The 16728-nt window shown below is 46.4% G+C and overlaps 1 protein-coding gene across 1 annotated transcript in view; it reads left to right on the top strand.

The window, feature by feature from the left end:
* The window catches only part of LOC139407565 (ATP-binding cassette sub-family C member 8-like), a 156411-nt gene that overhangs the window by 115790 nt on the left and 23893 nt on the right, over window positions 1-16728 (top strand). Inside the window, exons 27-33 of the mRNA XM_071151389.1 lie at window positions 6124-6290; window positions 6850-6919; window positions 7097-7254; window positions 9303-9395; window positions 9492-9594; window positions 15223-15336; window positions 15801-15921. Of these exons, the coding sequence (XP_071007490.1) occupies window positions 6124-6290; window positions 6850-6919; window positions 7097-7254; window positions 9303-9395; window positions 9492-9594; window positions 15223-15336; window positions 15801-15921 (826 nt within the window). The remainder of the gene's footprint in view (window positions 1-6123; window positions 6291-6849; window positions 6920-7096; window positions 7255-9302; window positions 9396-9491; window positions 9595-15222; window positions 15337-15800; window positions 15922-16728) is intronic.

The following is a 16728-nucleotide window of genomic DNA, read 5'->3' on the forward strand; positions in this document are numbered from 1 at the left end:
TGTGTTGCTCTTGAGCTACACTCAGTCTCATCCGCATACGTACAGTCGTGGATAAAAGTTTTGAGAATGACACAAATAAGAATCTTCACAAAGTTTGCTGCCTCAGTGTCTTTAGATATTTTTGTCAGATGTTACTATGGAATACTGAAGTATAATTACAAGTATTTCATAAGTGTCAAAGGCTTTTATTGACAATTACATGAAGTTGATGCAAAGAGTCAATTTTTGCAGTGTTGACCCTTCTTTTTCAAGACCTCTGCAATCCGCCTTGGAATGCTGTCAATTAACTTCTGGGCCACATCCTGACTGATGGCAGCCCATTCTTGCATAATCAATGCTTGGAGTTTGTCAGAATTTGTGGGTTTTTGTTTGTCCACCCGCCTCTTGAGGACTGACCACAAGCTCTGGGGAGTTTCCTGCCCATGGACCCAAAATATTGATGTTTTGTTCCCCGGGCCACTTAGTTATCACTTTTGCCTTATGGCAAGGTGCTCCATCATGCTGGAAAAGGCATTGTTCATCACCAAACTGTTCCTGGATGCAATTAATTGCAATTCATCTGATCACTCTTCATAACATTCTGGAGTATATGCAAATGGCCATCATACAAACTGAGGCAGCAGACTTTGTGAAAATTAATATTTGTGTCATTCTCAAAACTTTTGGCCACGACTGTAGATTGAATGGCAATTCCACCACTTTTCAACCTACTTTTCATTATCTCCTGCACAATACCATGGTCTGCATTTGTGAAAAGGCACATTTGTATGTTTTGTACCCAAAAACATCAAGTTAAAAAGTTCTACCTGATGGCATCATCAAAAGATAAAACATTTTAAAAACGTGATTTTCAAACACTGTTGGAAGTTTAAGGTTGCATAAGTCAAATGTACGGTATACACCTACCAACGAAATGCTTAGTTGCAGGTTCCTTCTGGACAATCCAACAACAATCAGAAATAATAAAAGAGAAGACTAGGAACATAAAGTAAGTGGTTCAGTAGAATAGAATAAACATTTTAGCATAAGTATAATACAGGAAGACACAATTTATAGTCCAATATTTACACGCGTTTTGGGGAAGGGGGGATTCGGGGGCAAGTGTTTAAATTGTACTGTATTTAGCAATCATATTAAGAGTCTGGTACCAGCAGTGTGTGTGTGTGCGTGCGTGTGTGTGTGCATGCATGTGTGTGTGTGCGCGAGTGAGTTCACGTGTGCTAAGGTGCCGAGAATCAGAGCAGGTGGTCAGTTCAAGTGTTCAGCAGTCTGATGGCTTGTAGACGGGAGCTGTATTTGAGCCTGTTAGAATCAGACCTCAAGCTATGATACGGTCTGCCCGACGGTAAGGGGAACAGCTCGTGGCTGGGGTGGGAGCATAGATCCCAGTGTAGATGTCCTGGAAGGGTGGGAGCATGGTCCCAGTGATGTACTGGGCAGCCTTCACCACTCGCTGGAGGGCCTTGCGGTTGTGGACGGAGCAGTTCCCGTACCAGGCCGTGATGCAACCGGTCAGGAAGCTCTCGGTGGTGCAGTGGTTGTTTTTGGAGAGGACCCGGGGTGGCAGGCCGAATTTCTTCAGCCGACTTAGGAAGTCGAGGCGCTGCTGTGCCCTCTTGACAAGAGTGGTGGTGTTGTTGGTCCATGTCATTTTCACTGTGATGTGGACACTGAGGAACTTAATGCTGCTGACTCTCTACTGCAGTCCCGTTGATGTGGATCGAGGTTCCCGCCTCTGTTTCCTGAAGTCTACAAACAACGCCTTTGTTGAGGGAGAGCTCGTTGTCCTGGCACCACAATTCCTGTTCAGTTACCTCCTCTCTATAGACTGACTTGTCGATGTTGGTTGTCAGGCCTGGAGAGGTGGAGTCGTCAGCAAACTTGATGATAAAGTTGGTGTCGTGCAAAGCCATGCAGTAGTGGGTGAACAGGGATTATAGCAGATGGCTGAGGACATGCCCCTGCGAGACTCCTGTGTTAAGAGTCAATGTGGAGGAAGTGTTGTTGCCATTCCTCACAGCCTGTGGTCAGGAAATCCAGGATCCAGTTGCAGAGTGGGGTGTCCAGACCCGGGGCTCTGAGCTTGGTGTCAAGCTTGGAGGGAACAATAGTGTTGAATGCTGAACTGTAGTCAATGAACTGTAGTCCAGATGTGTTACGGCCGTGTGAATAGCAATGGATGGCTCGGTATTGTCTGGTCGTCCAGAGCAGCGAGAGTCTTCCTGGATGGCTCGGTATTGTCTGGTCATCCAGAGCAACGAGAGTCTTCCTGGATGGCTCGGTATTGTCTGGTCGTCCAGAGCAACGAGAGTCTTCCTGGATGGCTCGGTATTGTCTGGTCGTCCAGAGCAACGAGAGTCTTCCTGGATGGCTCGGTATAGTCTGGTCGTCCAGAGCAGCGAGAGTCTTCCTGGATGGCTCGGTATAGTCTGGTCGTCCAGAGCAGCGAGAGTCTTCCTGGATGGCTCGGTATAGTCTGGTCGTCCAGAGCAACGAGAGTCTTCCTGGATGGCTCGGTATAGTCTGGTCGTCCAGAGCAACGAGAGTCTTCCTGGGTGGCTCGGTATTGTCTGGTCGTCCAGGGCAATGAGAGTCTTCCTGGATGGCGCGGTATTGTCTGGTCGTCCAGAGCAATGAGAGTCTTCCTGGATGGCTCGGTATAGTCTGGTCGTCCAGAGCAATGAGAGTCTTCCTGGATGGCTCGGTATTGTCTGGTCGTCCAGAGCAATGAGAGTCTTCCTGGATGGCTCGGTATTGTCTGGTCGTTTAGAGCCTCGAGAGTCTTCCTGGATGGCTGGGTATAGTCTGGTCGTCCAGAGCAATGAGAGTCTTCCTGGATGGCTCGGTATTGTCTGGTCGTTCAGAGCCTCGAGAGTCTTCCTGGATGGCTCGGTATAGTCTGGTCGTCCGGAACAACGAGAGTCTTCCTGGATGGCTGGGTATAGTCTGGTCATCCAGAGCAATGAGAGTCTTCCTGGATGGCTCGGTATTGTCTGGTCGTCCGGAACAACGAGAGTCTTCCTGGATGGCTCGGTATAGTCTGGTCGTCCAGAGCAACAAGAGTCTTCCTGGATGACTCGGTATAGTCTGGTCGTCCGGAACAACGAGAGTCTTCCTGGATGGCTGGGTATAGTCTGGTCATCCAGAACAACAAGAGTCTTCCTGGATGGCTCGGTATTGTCTGGTTGTCCAGAGCCTCGAGAGTCTTCCTGGATGGCTCGGTATAGTCTGGTCATCCAGAACAACAAGAGTCTTCCTGGATGGCTCGGTATTGTCTGGTCGTCCAGAGCCTCGAGAGTCTTCCTGGATGGCTCGGTATAGTCTGGTCGTCCAGAGCAACGAGAGTCTTCCTGGATGGCTCGGTATAGTCTGGTCGTCCAGAGCAACGAGAGTCTTCCTGGGTGGCTCGGTATTGTCTGGTCGTCCAGGGCAACGAGAGTCTTCCTGGATGGCGCGGTATTGTCTGGTCGTCCAGAGCAATGAGAGTCTTCCTGGATGGCTCGGTATAGTCTGGTCGTCCAGAGCAATGAGAGTCTTCCTGGATGGCTCGGTATTGTCTGGTCGTCCAGAGCAATGAGAGTCTTCCTGGATGGCTCGGTATTGTCTGGTCGTTTAGAGCCTCGAGAGTCTTCCTGGATGGCTGGGTATAGTCTGGTCGTCCAGAGCAATGAGAGTCTTCCTGGATGGCTCGGTATTGTCTGGTCGTTCAGAGCCTCGAGAGTCTTCCTGGATGGCTCGGTATAGTCTGGTCGTCCGGAACAACGAGAGTCTTCCTGGATGGCTGGGTATAGTCTGGTCATCCAGAGCAATGAGAGTCTTCCTGGATGGCTCGGTATTGTCTGGTCGTCCGGAACAACGAGAGTCTTCCTGGATGGCTCGGTATAGTCTGGTCGTCCAGAGCAACAAGAGTCTTCCTGGATGACTCGGTATAGTCTGGTCGTCCGGAACAACGAGAGTCTTCCTGGATGGCTGGGTATAGTCTGGTCATCCAGAACAACAAGAGTCTTCCTGGATGGCTCGGTATTGTCTGGTTGTCCAGAGCCTCGAGAGTCTTCCTGGATGGCTCGGTATAGTCTGGTCATCCAGAACAACAAGAGTCTTCCTGGATGGCTCGGTATTGTCTGGTCGTCCAGAGCCTCGAGAGTCTTCCTGGATGGCTCGGTATAGTCTGGTCGTCCAGAGCAACGAGAGTCTTCCTGGATGACTCGGTATAGTCTGGTCGTCCGGAACAACGAGAGTCTTCCTGGATGGCTGGGTATAGTCTGGTCATCCAGAACAACAAGAGTCTTCCTGGATGGCTCGGTATAGTCTGCCTCTAAGCGAGCATAGAATGTGTTAAACTCGTTTGGGAAGGAGGCTTTGGTGGGCACCATACAAATGGATTTGCAAGTCTGAGTTGTCAAACATCAATTCAAAATTTGTCTGTATTGTCTTTTTGCATCCCTAATGGATTTTCAGAGCTCGTACCGGCTTACCTTGTACATGTCGCACGCCACTGAGTCACCAGGTTTCATTCTGCTGACATTGAATTATGCAGTACAGGCTCTCAGCATGGTACGGATATCTGGTTGGGGTATGTCCAGATTGTTATTGTCAATACATTTCCTAATGAAGCCTGTGACTGATGATGCATATTCTTCAATGTTGAAGGATGAGTCCTGGGTGGATGAATCTTTGAACATATTCCAATTCCTCTTCTTCAAAGAGTCCTGCGGTATTGAGCCTCCTCTGTCCAGCACCTCACCTTTCTCCGTGTTGGAGACGTGTTCAGATGAATAAGAAATATTTGTACTTTTTTTATTGAACCTTTATTTAACCAGGCAAGTCAATGATGGCCTACCCCGGCCAAACCCGGACAACTCTGGGCCAATTGTGCCCCGCCCTATGGGACTCCCAATCACGGCCGGTTGTGATACAGCCTGGTGATGCCTCTAGCACTGAGATGCAGTGACTTAGACCGCTGCGCCACTCGGGAGCCCAAGAAATCTTTGGGGGTAATTAGTTAATTGTATTTTCTGTGTACTTTTTGTTCGATCAAGCACCTAGAAAAATGTTGCTGTGAGTGTGTGCATTAAAGCCTGGGACCTAATGACTTGCCTTAGCTCCCTGTGCTATTGCCAAGGCTTTAGCTCATTGGGCTTGACAGTCTTGTGGGTAGCCTAGTTGGTTACACTACCTCAGAGCTTTGATTTGATAAAAACGTGAACATTACCATATCTAAGTGGTCGCTTGTCAGTAGGACTGTCCCGACTAAAACACATCTGGTGGAGCCAGAGGCAGCAGTGGGGTCAAACTGTAGAACCCAGTTCCTACATTTCATTATAAACATGGATAATATTTGGTCACTTAGAAAGTATTTTTCCAAATGCTGTTGTAAAATAATTATAGTGATGTAATATCATTATTAGCACTTGAGTATGCACACACAAGCACACGCACACATGCACCCACAGACACGTTATACTTGCAGGAGAAGGTAAGCTGTGTCATTAACACATTGGAGCCACGGCAGGTGTGTGGGTTTTCCTGGTGCTACTAAAGGCTGCCTCTTATTTGTGTGTGTGTGTGTGTGTGTGTGTGTGTGTGTGTGTGTGTGTGTGTGTGTGTGTGTGTGTGTGTGTGTGTGTGTGTGTCCTACATTGGGAAGGACATTAAAACCCTCCAACTCCTCTCCTCACAGAGGCTCCTTGAGTTGTCTTTGACCTTGAATTAGAATCCCATTCATTATGTCAGGCTCTTTAAAGGAAAAGTTCAGATGAATAAAGAAACATAGAAGTCATTATTTGGCTTGTGAGTCAATTTATCCTCCTGAGTGAGTGAGTGAGTGAGTGAGTGAGTGAGTGAGTGAGTGAGAGAGAGAGACCAACATAATGTTCAAAGTCAGTACAGGCTTGGTGACTCATGCATGTAACAACATAGTCAGCTAATTATTCATGGTTAAAGTTGACGTTACAGTAGCGCTCAGGGTTACTCTCAGAGGGAACTAAGTATTGGTGTGTGAGAGAGAAGGGGTGTGACGTTATTTTGGTTTGTGATAAGTTCTTTAATGAACCCAGAGTGTGACACACACACACACACACTGCTCTCTAATCAAGCCTATTTCCCCTGTGTTCCTCTCTGTAGGAGTGTGGTTTCAGCCACTCGTGGTACCTGTCAGTGTTCAGTGTGCTGTGCTGTCTGGGCATCGTTCTGTGTCTGGTCACCTCTGTGGCTGTAGAGTGGACAGGCCTGAGAGTGGCCAAAGAACTACACCACAACCTGCTCAGCAAGATCATACTGGCACCTATGAGGTAAAGGTGTGTGTGTGTGTGTGTGTGTGTGTGTGTGTGTGTGTGTGTGTGTGTGTGTGTGTGTGTGTGTGTGTGTGTGTGTGTATGTGTGTGTGTGTGTGTGTGTGTGTGTATATCAAGTGAGTGAGAGAGTTGTGTTTGTGTGTGTAACGATCGATCATCCTGGGGAGCGAGGTAAGACACTGTATACATTGTGAACCGCCCCATTACCCAGAGGTCCATCTGCCTTCCACACACTGAAACCACGGCGACGCCAGCGCAGTAACAGATCCCAGACAACTAATGACCTTGTGGTCGGGGCTCTGTACAGAACCATTTTAGATAAGGTGGCAGCCAAGAAGGATAATCACTTTCATTGTCTTCTTGTTTTCAAATTCAATTCCTCAAAACCCTCAGAGGAATAGAATCTGTAACAGAAACATTGATGATATTCCAGCAGCTTCATCCTTCCACTTGAGGTTGTACTTGTCGAACAGTAAAAAAATGAAAACATGAGAACTTTCAGGGACAATAAAGTAAGATGTAAAACTATGGTGTAGTTGATCTGTGTCTCTTCCAGGCTGTTTGAGACCACTCCCCTGGGTAACATCCTCAACAGGTTCTCCTCTGACACCAACACCATAGACCAGGTATGTCTACACCACCCTCTCTGTGTGTTAACACTAGAAGGAGCCTCAATCACACTGACTTGGAACTTTCAAATTTTTCTTCATGGTTTTCAAAGTAGCTACAGCCTGTGAACCCTTTGGTTGCTTTTCCTGGTAGATGGTAGTCATGTAATGTTTCACTGGTGGCTGTGTCCCCAGCATATCCCTGCCACCCTGGAGTGTCTGAGTCGCTCCACCCTGCTGTGTGTGTCGGCGCTGGGGGTTATCTCCTATGTGACCCCTCTGTTCCTCATTGCCCTGGTGCCCCTGGCCATCGCCTGCTACTTCATACAGAAGTACTTCCGGGTTGCCTCCAGGTGAGTGCCTGGTTTGGGATATTTTTTTCTCTGTCTCTGTCACTTGTTTTGCTTCAGTTTATTCAAAGGGCAGTGTTCTCATCTGGGCTAGTTACAGTATGTCTCCCCTTTTCCTCTGTCCATTTCTATATCTTGTATCTCTCTCTCTCCCTACTCTCTCTCTCCCTTTCTCCCTGTCTCTCTCCCTACTCTCTCTCTCCCTTTCTCCCTGTCTCTCTCCCTACTCTCTCTCTGCCTTTCTCCCTGTCTCTCTCCCTACTCTCTCTCTCTCTACCTATTCCCCCCCTCTCTCTCTCTACCTATTCCCCCCCCGGTCCCTCTCTCTCTCTCTACCTATTCTCCCCCTGTCCCTCTCTCTCTCTCTACCTATTCCTCCCCCCTCTCTCTCTACCTATTCCCCCCCTCTCTCTACCTATTCCCCCCCACCCTCTCTCTCTCTACCTATTCTCTCCCGTGTCCCTCTCTCTCTCTACCTATTCCTCCCCCCTCTCTCTCTACCTATTCTCCCCCCCTCTCTCTACCTATTGTCCCCCCCGTCCCTCTCTCTCTCTCTACCTATTCTCCCCCTGTCCCTCTCTCTCTCTCTACCTATTCCCCCCCTCTCTCTACCTATTCCCCCCCACCCTCTCTCTCTCTACCTATTCTCTCCCGTGTCCCTCTCTCTCTCTACCTATTCCTCCCCCCTCTCTCTCTACATATTCTCCCCCCCTCTCTCTACCTATTCTCCCCCCCCCCCTCTCTCTCTCTACCTATTCCCCCCCTCTCTCTCTACCTATTCTCTTCCGCGTCCCTCTCTCTCTCTCTCTCTACCTATTCCCCCCCCCCTCTCTCTCTCTCTACCTATTCCCCCCCCCCCTCTACCTATTCTCCCCCCCTCTCTCTACCTATTCTCCCCCCTCTCTCTCTCTCTCTACCTATTCCCCCCCTCTCTCTCTACCTATTCTCTTCCGCGTCCCTCTCTCTCTCTCTCTCTACCTATTCCCCCCCTCTCTCTACCTATTCTCCCTCCCCCCTCTCTCTCTACCTATTCCCCCCTCTCTCTCTATCTATTCCCCCCCTCTCTCTATCTATTCTCCCCCCCGTCCCTCTCTCTCTCTCTACCTATTCCCCCCCTCTTTCTTTACCTATTCTCCCCCCTCTCTCTCTACCTATTCTCCCCCCCTCTCTCCATTTATTCTCCCCCCCGTCCCTCTCTCTCTCTCTATCTATTCTCCCCCCATCCCTCTCTCTCTCTCTACCTATTCCCCCCCTCTCTCTACCTATTCCCCCCCACCCTCTCTCTCTCTACCTATTCTCTCCCGTGTCCCTCTCTCTCTCTACCTATTCCCCCCCTCTCTCTCTACCTATTCCCCCCCTCTCTCTTCCTCTTCCCCCCCACCCTCTCTCTCTCTACCTATTCTCCCCCCCTCACTCTACCTATTCTCCCCCGTCCCTCTCTCTCTCTCTACCTATTCCCCCCTCTCTCTCTACCTATTCCCCCCCCTCTCTACTTATTCTCTCCCCCGTCCCTCTCTCTCTCTACCTATTCTCCCCCCCTCTCTACCTACCCCCCTCTCTCTCTCTCTCTCTACCTATTCCCCCCCCTCTCTCTCTCTCTACCTATTCCCCCCCTCTCTCTCTCTCTCTCTCTCTCTCTCTCTCTCTACCTATTCCCCCCTCTCTCTCTCTCTCTACCTATTCTTCCCCTCCTCTCTCTACCTATTCCCCCCTCTCTCTACCTATCCCCCCCTCCCTCTCTCTCTACCTATCCCCCCTCCCTCCCTCTCTCTCTACCTATCCCCCCTCCCCTCTCTCTCTACCTATTCTCCTCCCCTCTCTCTCTACCTATTCTCCCCCCCTCCCTCTCTCTACCTATTCTCCCCCTCCCTCTCTCTACCTATTCTCCCCCTCCCTCTCTCTACCTATTCTCCCCCCTCCCTCTCTCTCTACCTATCCCCCCCTCCCTCTCTCTCTCTCTACCTATTCTCCCCCCCCTCCCTCTCTCTCTACCTATCCCCCCCTCCCTCTCTCTCTCTCTCTACCTATTCTCCCCCTCTCTCTCTGGTCAGGGACCTCCAGCAGTTGGAGGATAGTACCCAGCTCCCTCTCCTGTCCCACTTCTCAGAGACAGTGGAGGGCCTCACCACCATCCGGGCATTCAGGTATTTTCTAAACAACATCCATTTTGATCGAGACCAGCAAGGCGGTTATGTGTTTCTCCACTTACACATATTACTCTGTGATTGTCTCTCCTCCAGGTACGAGTCCAGGTTCAGACAGAGGTTATTGGAGTATACTGATGCCAACAACATCGCATCTCTCTTCCTCACAGCAGCCAATCGCTGGCTAGAGGTCCGCATGGTAATGAGGTCTACTCTATAATGCATTCTGCTCTACTAAACTCTTGTCTGTGTGGTGTATCTAAGGCATGGTCTGCTCTACTAAACTCTTGTCTGTGTGGTGTATCTAAGGCATGGTCTGCTCTACTAAACTCTTGTCTGTGTGGTGTATCTAAGGCATGGTCTGCTCTACTAAACTCTTGTCTGTGTGGTGTATCTAAGGCATGGTCTGCTCTACTAAACTCTTGTCTGTGTGGTGTATCTAAGGCATGGTCTGCTCTACTAAACTCTTGTCTGTGTGGTGTATCTAAGGCATGGTCTGCTCTACTAAACTCTTGTCTGTGTGGTGTATCTAAGGCATGGTCTGCTCTACTAAACTCTTGTCTGTGTGGTGTATCTAAGGCATGGTCTGCTCTACTAAACTCTTGTCTGTGTGGTGTATCTAAGGCATGGTCTGCTCTACTAAACTCTTGTCTGTGTGGTGTATCTAAGGCATGGTCTGCTCTACTAAACTCTTGTCTGTGTGGTGTATCTAAGGCATGGTCTGCTCTACTAAACTCTTGTCTGTGTGGTGTATCTAAGGCATGGTCTGCTCTACTAAACTCTTGTCTGTGTGGTGTATCTAAGGCATGGTCTGCTCTACTAAACTCTTGTCTGTGTGGTGTATCTAAGGCATGGTCTGCTCTACTAAACTCTTGTCTGTGTGGTGTATCTAAGGCATGGTCTGCTCTACTAAACTCTTGTCTGTGTGGTGTATCTAAGGCAAGGTCTGCTCTACTAAACTCTTGTCTGTGTGGTGTATCTAAGGCATGGTCTGCTCTACTAAACTCTTGTCTGTGTGGTGTATCTAAGGCATGGTCTGCTCTACTAAACTCTTGTCTGTGTGGTGTATCTAAGGCATGGTTCGTGTTGATTAAGTTATTACGTCTGCTCTCATTCTATTGGGTGACTGCTCCCTCTATGGGAACTTTGAATATGACAGGATCCTATGGATTTATACTGAGCGTTTCTTTGTATTTCTATTGTGTTCTCTCCAAACGTGTACAGGTTTGTGTGTGGTGACTATGTGTACTGTTCCTCTATAGGAGTATGTAGTTTTAACTGTTTGTGTTCTCTCCAAACGTGTACAGGTTTGTGTGTGGTGACTGTGTATACTGTTCCTCTATAGGAGTATGTAGTTTTAACTGTTTGTGTTCTCTCCAAACGTGTACAGGTTTGTGTGTGGCGACTATGTGTACTGTTCCTCTATAGGAGTATGTAGTTTTAACTGTTTGTGTTCTCTCCAAACGTGTACAGGTTTGTGTGTGGTGACTATGTGTACTGTTCCTCTATAGGAGTATGTAGTTTTAACTGTTTGTGTTCTCTCCAAACGTGTACAGGTTTGTGTGTGGTGACTATGTGTACTGTTCCTCTATAGGAGTATGTAGTTTTAACTGTTTGTGTTCTCTCCAAACGTGTACAGGTTTGTGTGTGGTGACTATGTGTACTGTTCCTCTATAGGAGTATGTAGTTTTAACTGTTTGTGTTCTCTCCAAACGTGTACAGGTTTGTGTGTGGTGACTGTGCATACTGTTCCTCTATAGGAGTATGTAGTTTTAACTGTTTGTGTTCTCTCCAAACGTGTACAGGTTTGTGTGTGGTGACTGTGTATACTGTTCCTCTATAGGAGTATGTAGTTTTAACTGTTTGTGTTCTCTCCAAACGTGTACAGGTTTGTGTGTGGTGACTATGTGTACTGTTCCTCTATAGGAGTATGTAGTTTTAACTGTTTGTGTTCTCTCCAAACGTGTACAGGTTTGTGTGTGGTGACTATGTGTACTGTTCCTCTATAGGAGTATGTAGTTTTAACTGTTTGTGTTCTCTCCAAACGTGTACAGGTTTGTGTGTGGTGACTGTGTATACTGTTCCTCTATAGGAGTATGTAGTTTTAACTGTTTGTGTTCTCTCCAAACGTGTACAGGTTTGTGTGTGGTGACTATGTGTACTGTTCCTCTATAGGAGTATGTAGTTTTAACTGTTTGTGTTCTCTCCAAACGTGTACAGGTTTGTGTGTGGTGACTATGTGTACTGTTCCTCTATAGGAGTATGTAGTTTTAACTGTTTGTGTTCTCTCCAAACGTGTACAGGTTTGTGTGTGGTGACTATGTGTACTGTTCCTCTATAGGAGTATGTAGTTTTAACTGTTTGTGTTCTCTCCAAACGTGTACAGGTTTGTGTGTGGTGACTATGTGTACTGTTCCTCTATAGGAGTATGTAGTTTTAACTGTTTGTGTTCTCTCCAAACGTGTACAGGTTTGTGTGTGGTGACTGTGTATACTGTTCCTCTATAGGAGTATGTAGTTTTAACTGTTTGTGTTCTCTCCAAACGTGTACAGGTTTGTGTGTGGTGACTATGTGTACTGTTCCTCTATAGGAGTATGTAGTTTTAACTGTTTGTGTTCTCTCCAAACGTGTACAGGTTTGTGTGTGGTGACTATGTGTACTGTTCCTCTATAGGAGTATGTAGTTTTAACTGTTTGTGTTCTCTCCAAACGTGTAGAGGTTTGTGTGTGGTGACTATGTATACTGTTCCTCTATAGGAGTATGTAGTTTTAACTGTTTGTGTTCTCTCCAAACGTGTACAGGTTTGTGTGTGGTGACTGTGTATACTGTTCCTCTATAGGAGTATGTAGTTTTAACTGTTTGTGTTCTCTCCAAACGTGTACAGGTTTGTGTGTGGTGACTATGTGTACTGTTCCTCTATAGGAGTATGTAGTTTTACCTGTTTGTGTTCTCTCCAAACGTGTACAGGTTTGTGTGTGGTGACTATGTGTACTGTTCCTCTATAGGAGTATGTAGTTTTAACTGTTTGTGTTCTCTCCAAACGTGTACAGGTTTGTGTGTGGTGACTGTGTATACTGTTCCTCTATAGGAGTATGTAGTTTTAACTGTTTGTGTTCTCTCCAAACGTGTACAGGTTTGTGTGTGGTGACTATGTATACTGTTCCTCTATAGGAGTATGTAGTTTTAACTGTTTGTGTTCTCTCCAAACGTGTACAGGTTTGTGTGTGGTGACTATGTGTACTGTTCCTCTATAGGAGTATGTAGTTTTAACTGTTTGTGTTCTCTCCAAACGTGTACAGGTTTGTGTGTGGTGACTGTGTATACTGTTCCTCTATAGGAGTATGTAGTTTTAACTGTTTGTGTTCTCTCCAAACGTGTACAGGTTTGTGTGTGGTGACTATGTGTACTGTTCCTCTATAGGAGTATGTAGTTTTAACTGTTTGTGTTCTCTCCAAACGTGTACAGGTTTGTGTGTGGTGACTATGTGTACTGTTCCTCTATAGGAGTATGTAGTTTTAACTGTTTGTGTTCTCTCCAAACGTGTACAGGTTTGTGTGTGGTGACTATGTGTACTGTTCCTCTATAGGAGTATGTAGTTTTAACTGTTTGTGTTCTCTCCAAACGTGTACAGGTTTGTGTGTGGTGACTATGTGTACTGTTCCTCTATAGGAGTATGTAGTTTTAACTGTTTGTGTTCTCTCCAAACGTGTACAGGTTTGTGTGTGGTGACTATGTGTACTGTTCCTCTATAGGAGTATGTAGTTTTAACTGTTTGTGTTCTCTCCAAACGTGTACAGGTTTGTGTGTGGTGACTGTGTATACTGTTCCTCTATAGGAGTATGTAGTTTTAACTGTTTGTGTTCTCTCCAAACGTGTACAGGTTTGTGTGTGGTGACTGTGTATACTGTTCCTCTATAGGAGTATGTAGTTTTAACTGTTTGTGTTCTCTCCAAACGTGTACAGGTTTGTGTGTGGTGACTATGTGTACTGTTCCTCTATAGGAGTATGTAGTTTTAACTGTTTGTGTTCTCTCCAAACGTGTACAGGTTTGTGTGTGGTGACTATGTGTACTGTTCCTCTATAGGAGTATGTAGTTTTAACTGTTTGTGTTCTCTCCAAACGTGTACAGGTTTGTGTGTGGTGACTGTGTATACTGTTCCTCTATAGGAGTATGTAGTTTTAACTGTTTGTGTTCTCTCCAAACGTGTACAGGTTTGTGTGTGGTGACTGTGTATACTGTTCCTCTATAGGAGTATGTAGTTTTAACTGTTTGTGTTCTCTCCAAACGTGTACAGGTTTGTGTGTGGTGACTGTGTATACTGTTCCTCTATAGGAGTATGTAGTTTTAACTGTTTGTGTTCTCTCCAAACGTGTACAGGTTTGTGTGTGGTGACTATGTGTACTGTTCCTCTATAGGAGTATGTAGTTTTAACTGTTTGTGTTCTCTCCAAACGTGTACAGGTTTGTGTGTGGTGACTATGTGTACTGTTCCTCTATAGGAGTATGTAGTTTTAACTGTTTGTGTTCTCTCCAAACGTGTACAGGTTTGTGTGTGGTGACTATGTGTACTGTTCCTCTATAGGAGTATGTAGTTTTAACTGTTTGTGTTCTCTCCAAACGTGTACAGGTTTGTGTGTGGTGACTATGTGTACTGTTCCTCTATAGGAGTATGTAGTTTTAACTGTTTGTGTTCTCTCCAAACGTGTACAGGTTTGTGTGTGGTGACTATGTGTACTGTTCCTCTATAGGAGTATGTAGTTTTAACTGTTTGTGTTCTCTCCAAACGTGTACAGGTTTGTGTGTGGTGACTATGTGTACTGTTCCTCTATAGGAGTATGTAGTTTTAACTGTTTGTGTTCTCTCCAAACGTGTACAGGTTTGTGTGTGGTGACTATGTGTACTGTTCCTCTATAGGAGTATGTAGTTTTAACTGTTTGTGTTCTCTCCAAACGTGTACAGGTTTGTGTGTGGTGACTGTGTATACTGTTCCTCTATAGGAGTATGTAGTTTTAACTGTTTGTGTTCTCTCCAAACGTGTACAGGTTTGTGTGTGGTGACTATGTATACTGTTCCTCTATAGGAGTATGTAGTTTTAACTGTTTGTGTTCTCTCCAAACGTGTACAGGTTTGTGTGTGGTGACTGTGTATACTGTTCCTCTATAGGAGTATGTAGTTTTAACTGTTTGTGTTCTCTCCAAACGTGTACAGGTTTGTGTGTTGTGACTGTGTATACTGTTCCTCTATAGGAGTATGTAGTTTTAACTGTTTGTGTTCTCTCCAAACGTGTACAGGTTTGTGTGTGGTGACTATGTGTACTGTTCCTCTATAGGAGTATGTAGTTTTAACTGTTTGTGTTCTCTCCAAACGTGTACAGGTTTGTGTGTGGTGACTATGTGTACTGTTCCTCTATAGGAGTATGTAGTTTTAACTGTTTGTGTTCTCTCCAAACGTGTACAGGTTTGTGTGTGGTGACTGTGCATACTGTTCCTCTATAGGAGTATGTAGTTTTAACTGTTTGTGTTCTCTCCAAACGTGTACAGGTTTGTGTGTGGTGACTGTGTGTACTGTTCCTCTATAGGAGTATGTAGTTTTAACTGTTTGTGTTCTCTCCAAACGTGTACAGGTTTGTGTGTGGTGACTGTGTGTACTGTTCCTCTATAGGAGTATGTAGTTTTAACTGTTTGTGTTCTCTCCAAACGTGTACAGGTTTGTGTGTGGTGACTATGTGTACTGTTCCTCTATAGGAGTATGTAGTTTTAACTGTTTGTGTTCTCTCCAAACGTGTACAGGTTTGTGTGTGGTGACTATGTGTACTGTTTCTCTATAGGACTATGTAGGAGCCTGTGTTGTTCTGATAGCAGCCGTGGCCTCCATCAGCAACTCTCTGTACGACCACCTCTCCACTGGCCTGGTGGGACTAGGACTCACCTACGCACTCATGGTGAGGACCGCTCTGGGGTGTGTGTGTGTGTGTGTGTGTCTAAGGTCAAAGATCTAATGTAGTCACACATTTCTCTATGAAAGACTGAGGCTGAGTTGCTGCGGCCAAATGGCACGTTGTGTCTCTTCTCCAGGAAGAGTCTGGATCTGACCTCCCCGACGTCTTACAGAATGGAACACATTCTGACCGTTCTGATTGGTCCCAAAAACCGAGGGGGTTGTGGGCCAAAGCCGGCCTACATGATGACGTCATCAACTTTGACACTCTTTTTGGTTAGAAAAGATCCAATCGCTGATGAATTTGAAATCCGCACAAAGGATTTCTAGGGTGTCAGTTTCAGACTGAATTTACTGAACAATCAATAGAGCAGCTGAATTCAGGACGAGTCGTCAGGTTGAGGCTCTAAACCAATCAAACCTCTCTCCTCCTTCCTGTTACACTACCTGTCTGTGTCTCTGTCCCAGGTATCCAACTACCTGAACTGGATGGTGCGGAACCTGGCAGACATGGAGGTTCAGCTGGGTTCAGTCAAGAGGATCAACGGCCTGCTGAAGACTGAGCCTGAGAACTACGAGGGACTGATGGGTTAGTACAGTCTAACCTTAGTACAGTACTACCTCTTAGCTCCAGACCTAAGTCTAACCTTAGTACAGTACTACATCTTATCTCCAGACCTAAGTCTAACCTTAGTACAGTACTACCTCTTATCTCCAGACCTAAGTCTAACCTTAGTACAGTACTACCTCTTATCTCCAGACCTAAGTCTAACCTTAGTACAGTACTACCTCTTAGCTCCAGACCTAAGTCTAACCTTAGTACAGTACTACCTCTTAGCTCAACTTAACACAGCCCTAACCTTAACCAAAAATACAAACCTAAACCTAGCCAAAACCCTAACCCTAGCCACAAACACAACCCCAACCCTAACCCTAACCCTAGCCACAAACACAACCCCAACCCTAACCCTAACCCTAGCCACAAACACAACCCCAACCCTAACCCTAACCCTAGCCACAAACACAACCCCAACCCTAACCCTAACCCTAGCCACAAACACAACCCCAACCCTAACCCTAACCCTAGCCACAAACACAACCCCAACCCTAACCCTAGCCACAAACACAACCCCAACCCCAACCCTAACCCTCGCTCCAGCCCAAACCGGGTAGTTCTGGCTCAATTTAACTACTGCCTATGTCTCGGGCACACTAGAATGGTTCCAGTCCTGAGTAATGGTGTTAAAGCTGGAATCCTTAGTGGTGAAAAAGCCACATCCGTTTGTGATATAACGCCAACAAAGAAGTTACTGCAAACAACAAACACAGTTTTTCCCCTCTGACATCATCTCACGCTTGATAGAAGAACACGATATGTACTGCAATGTTTTTGACA

The sequence above is a fragment of the Oncorhynchus clarkii genome, chromosome 4 (assembly GCF_045791955.1).
Source record: "Oncorhynchus clarkii lewisi isolate Uvic-CL-2024 chromosome 4, UVic_Ocla_1.0, whole genome shotgun sequence".
Lineage (NCBI taxonomy): Eukaryota > Metazoa > Chordata > Actinopteri > Salmoniformes > Salmonidae > Oncorhynchus > Oncorhynchus clarkii.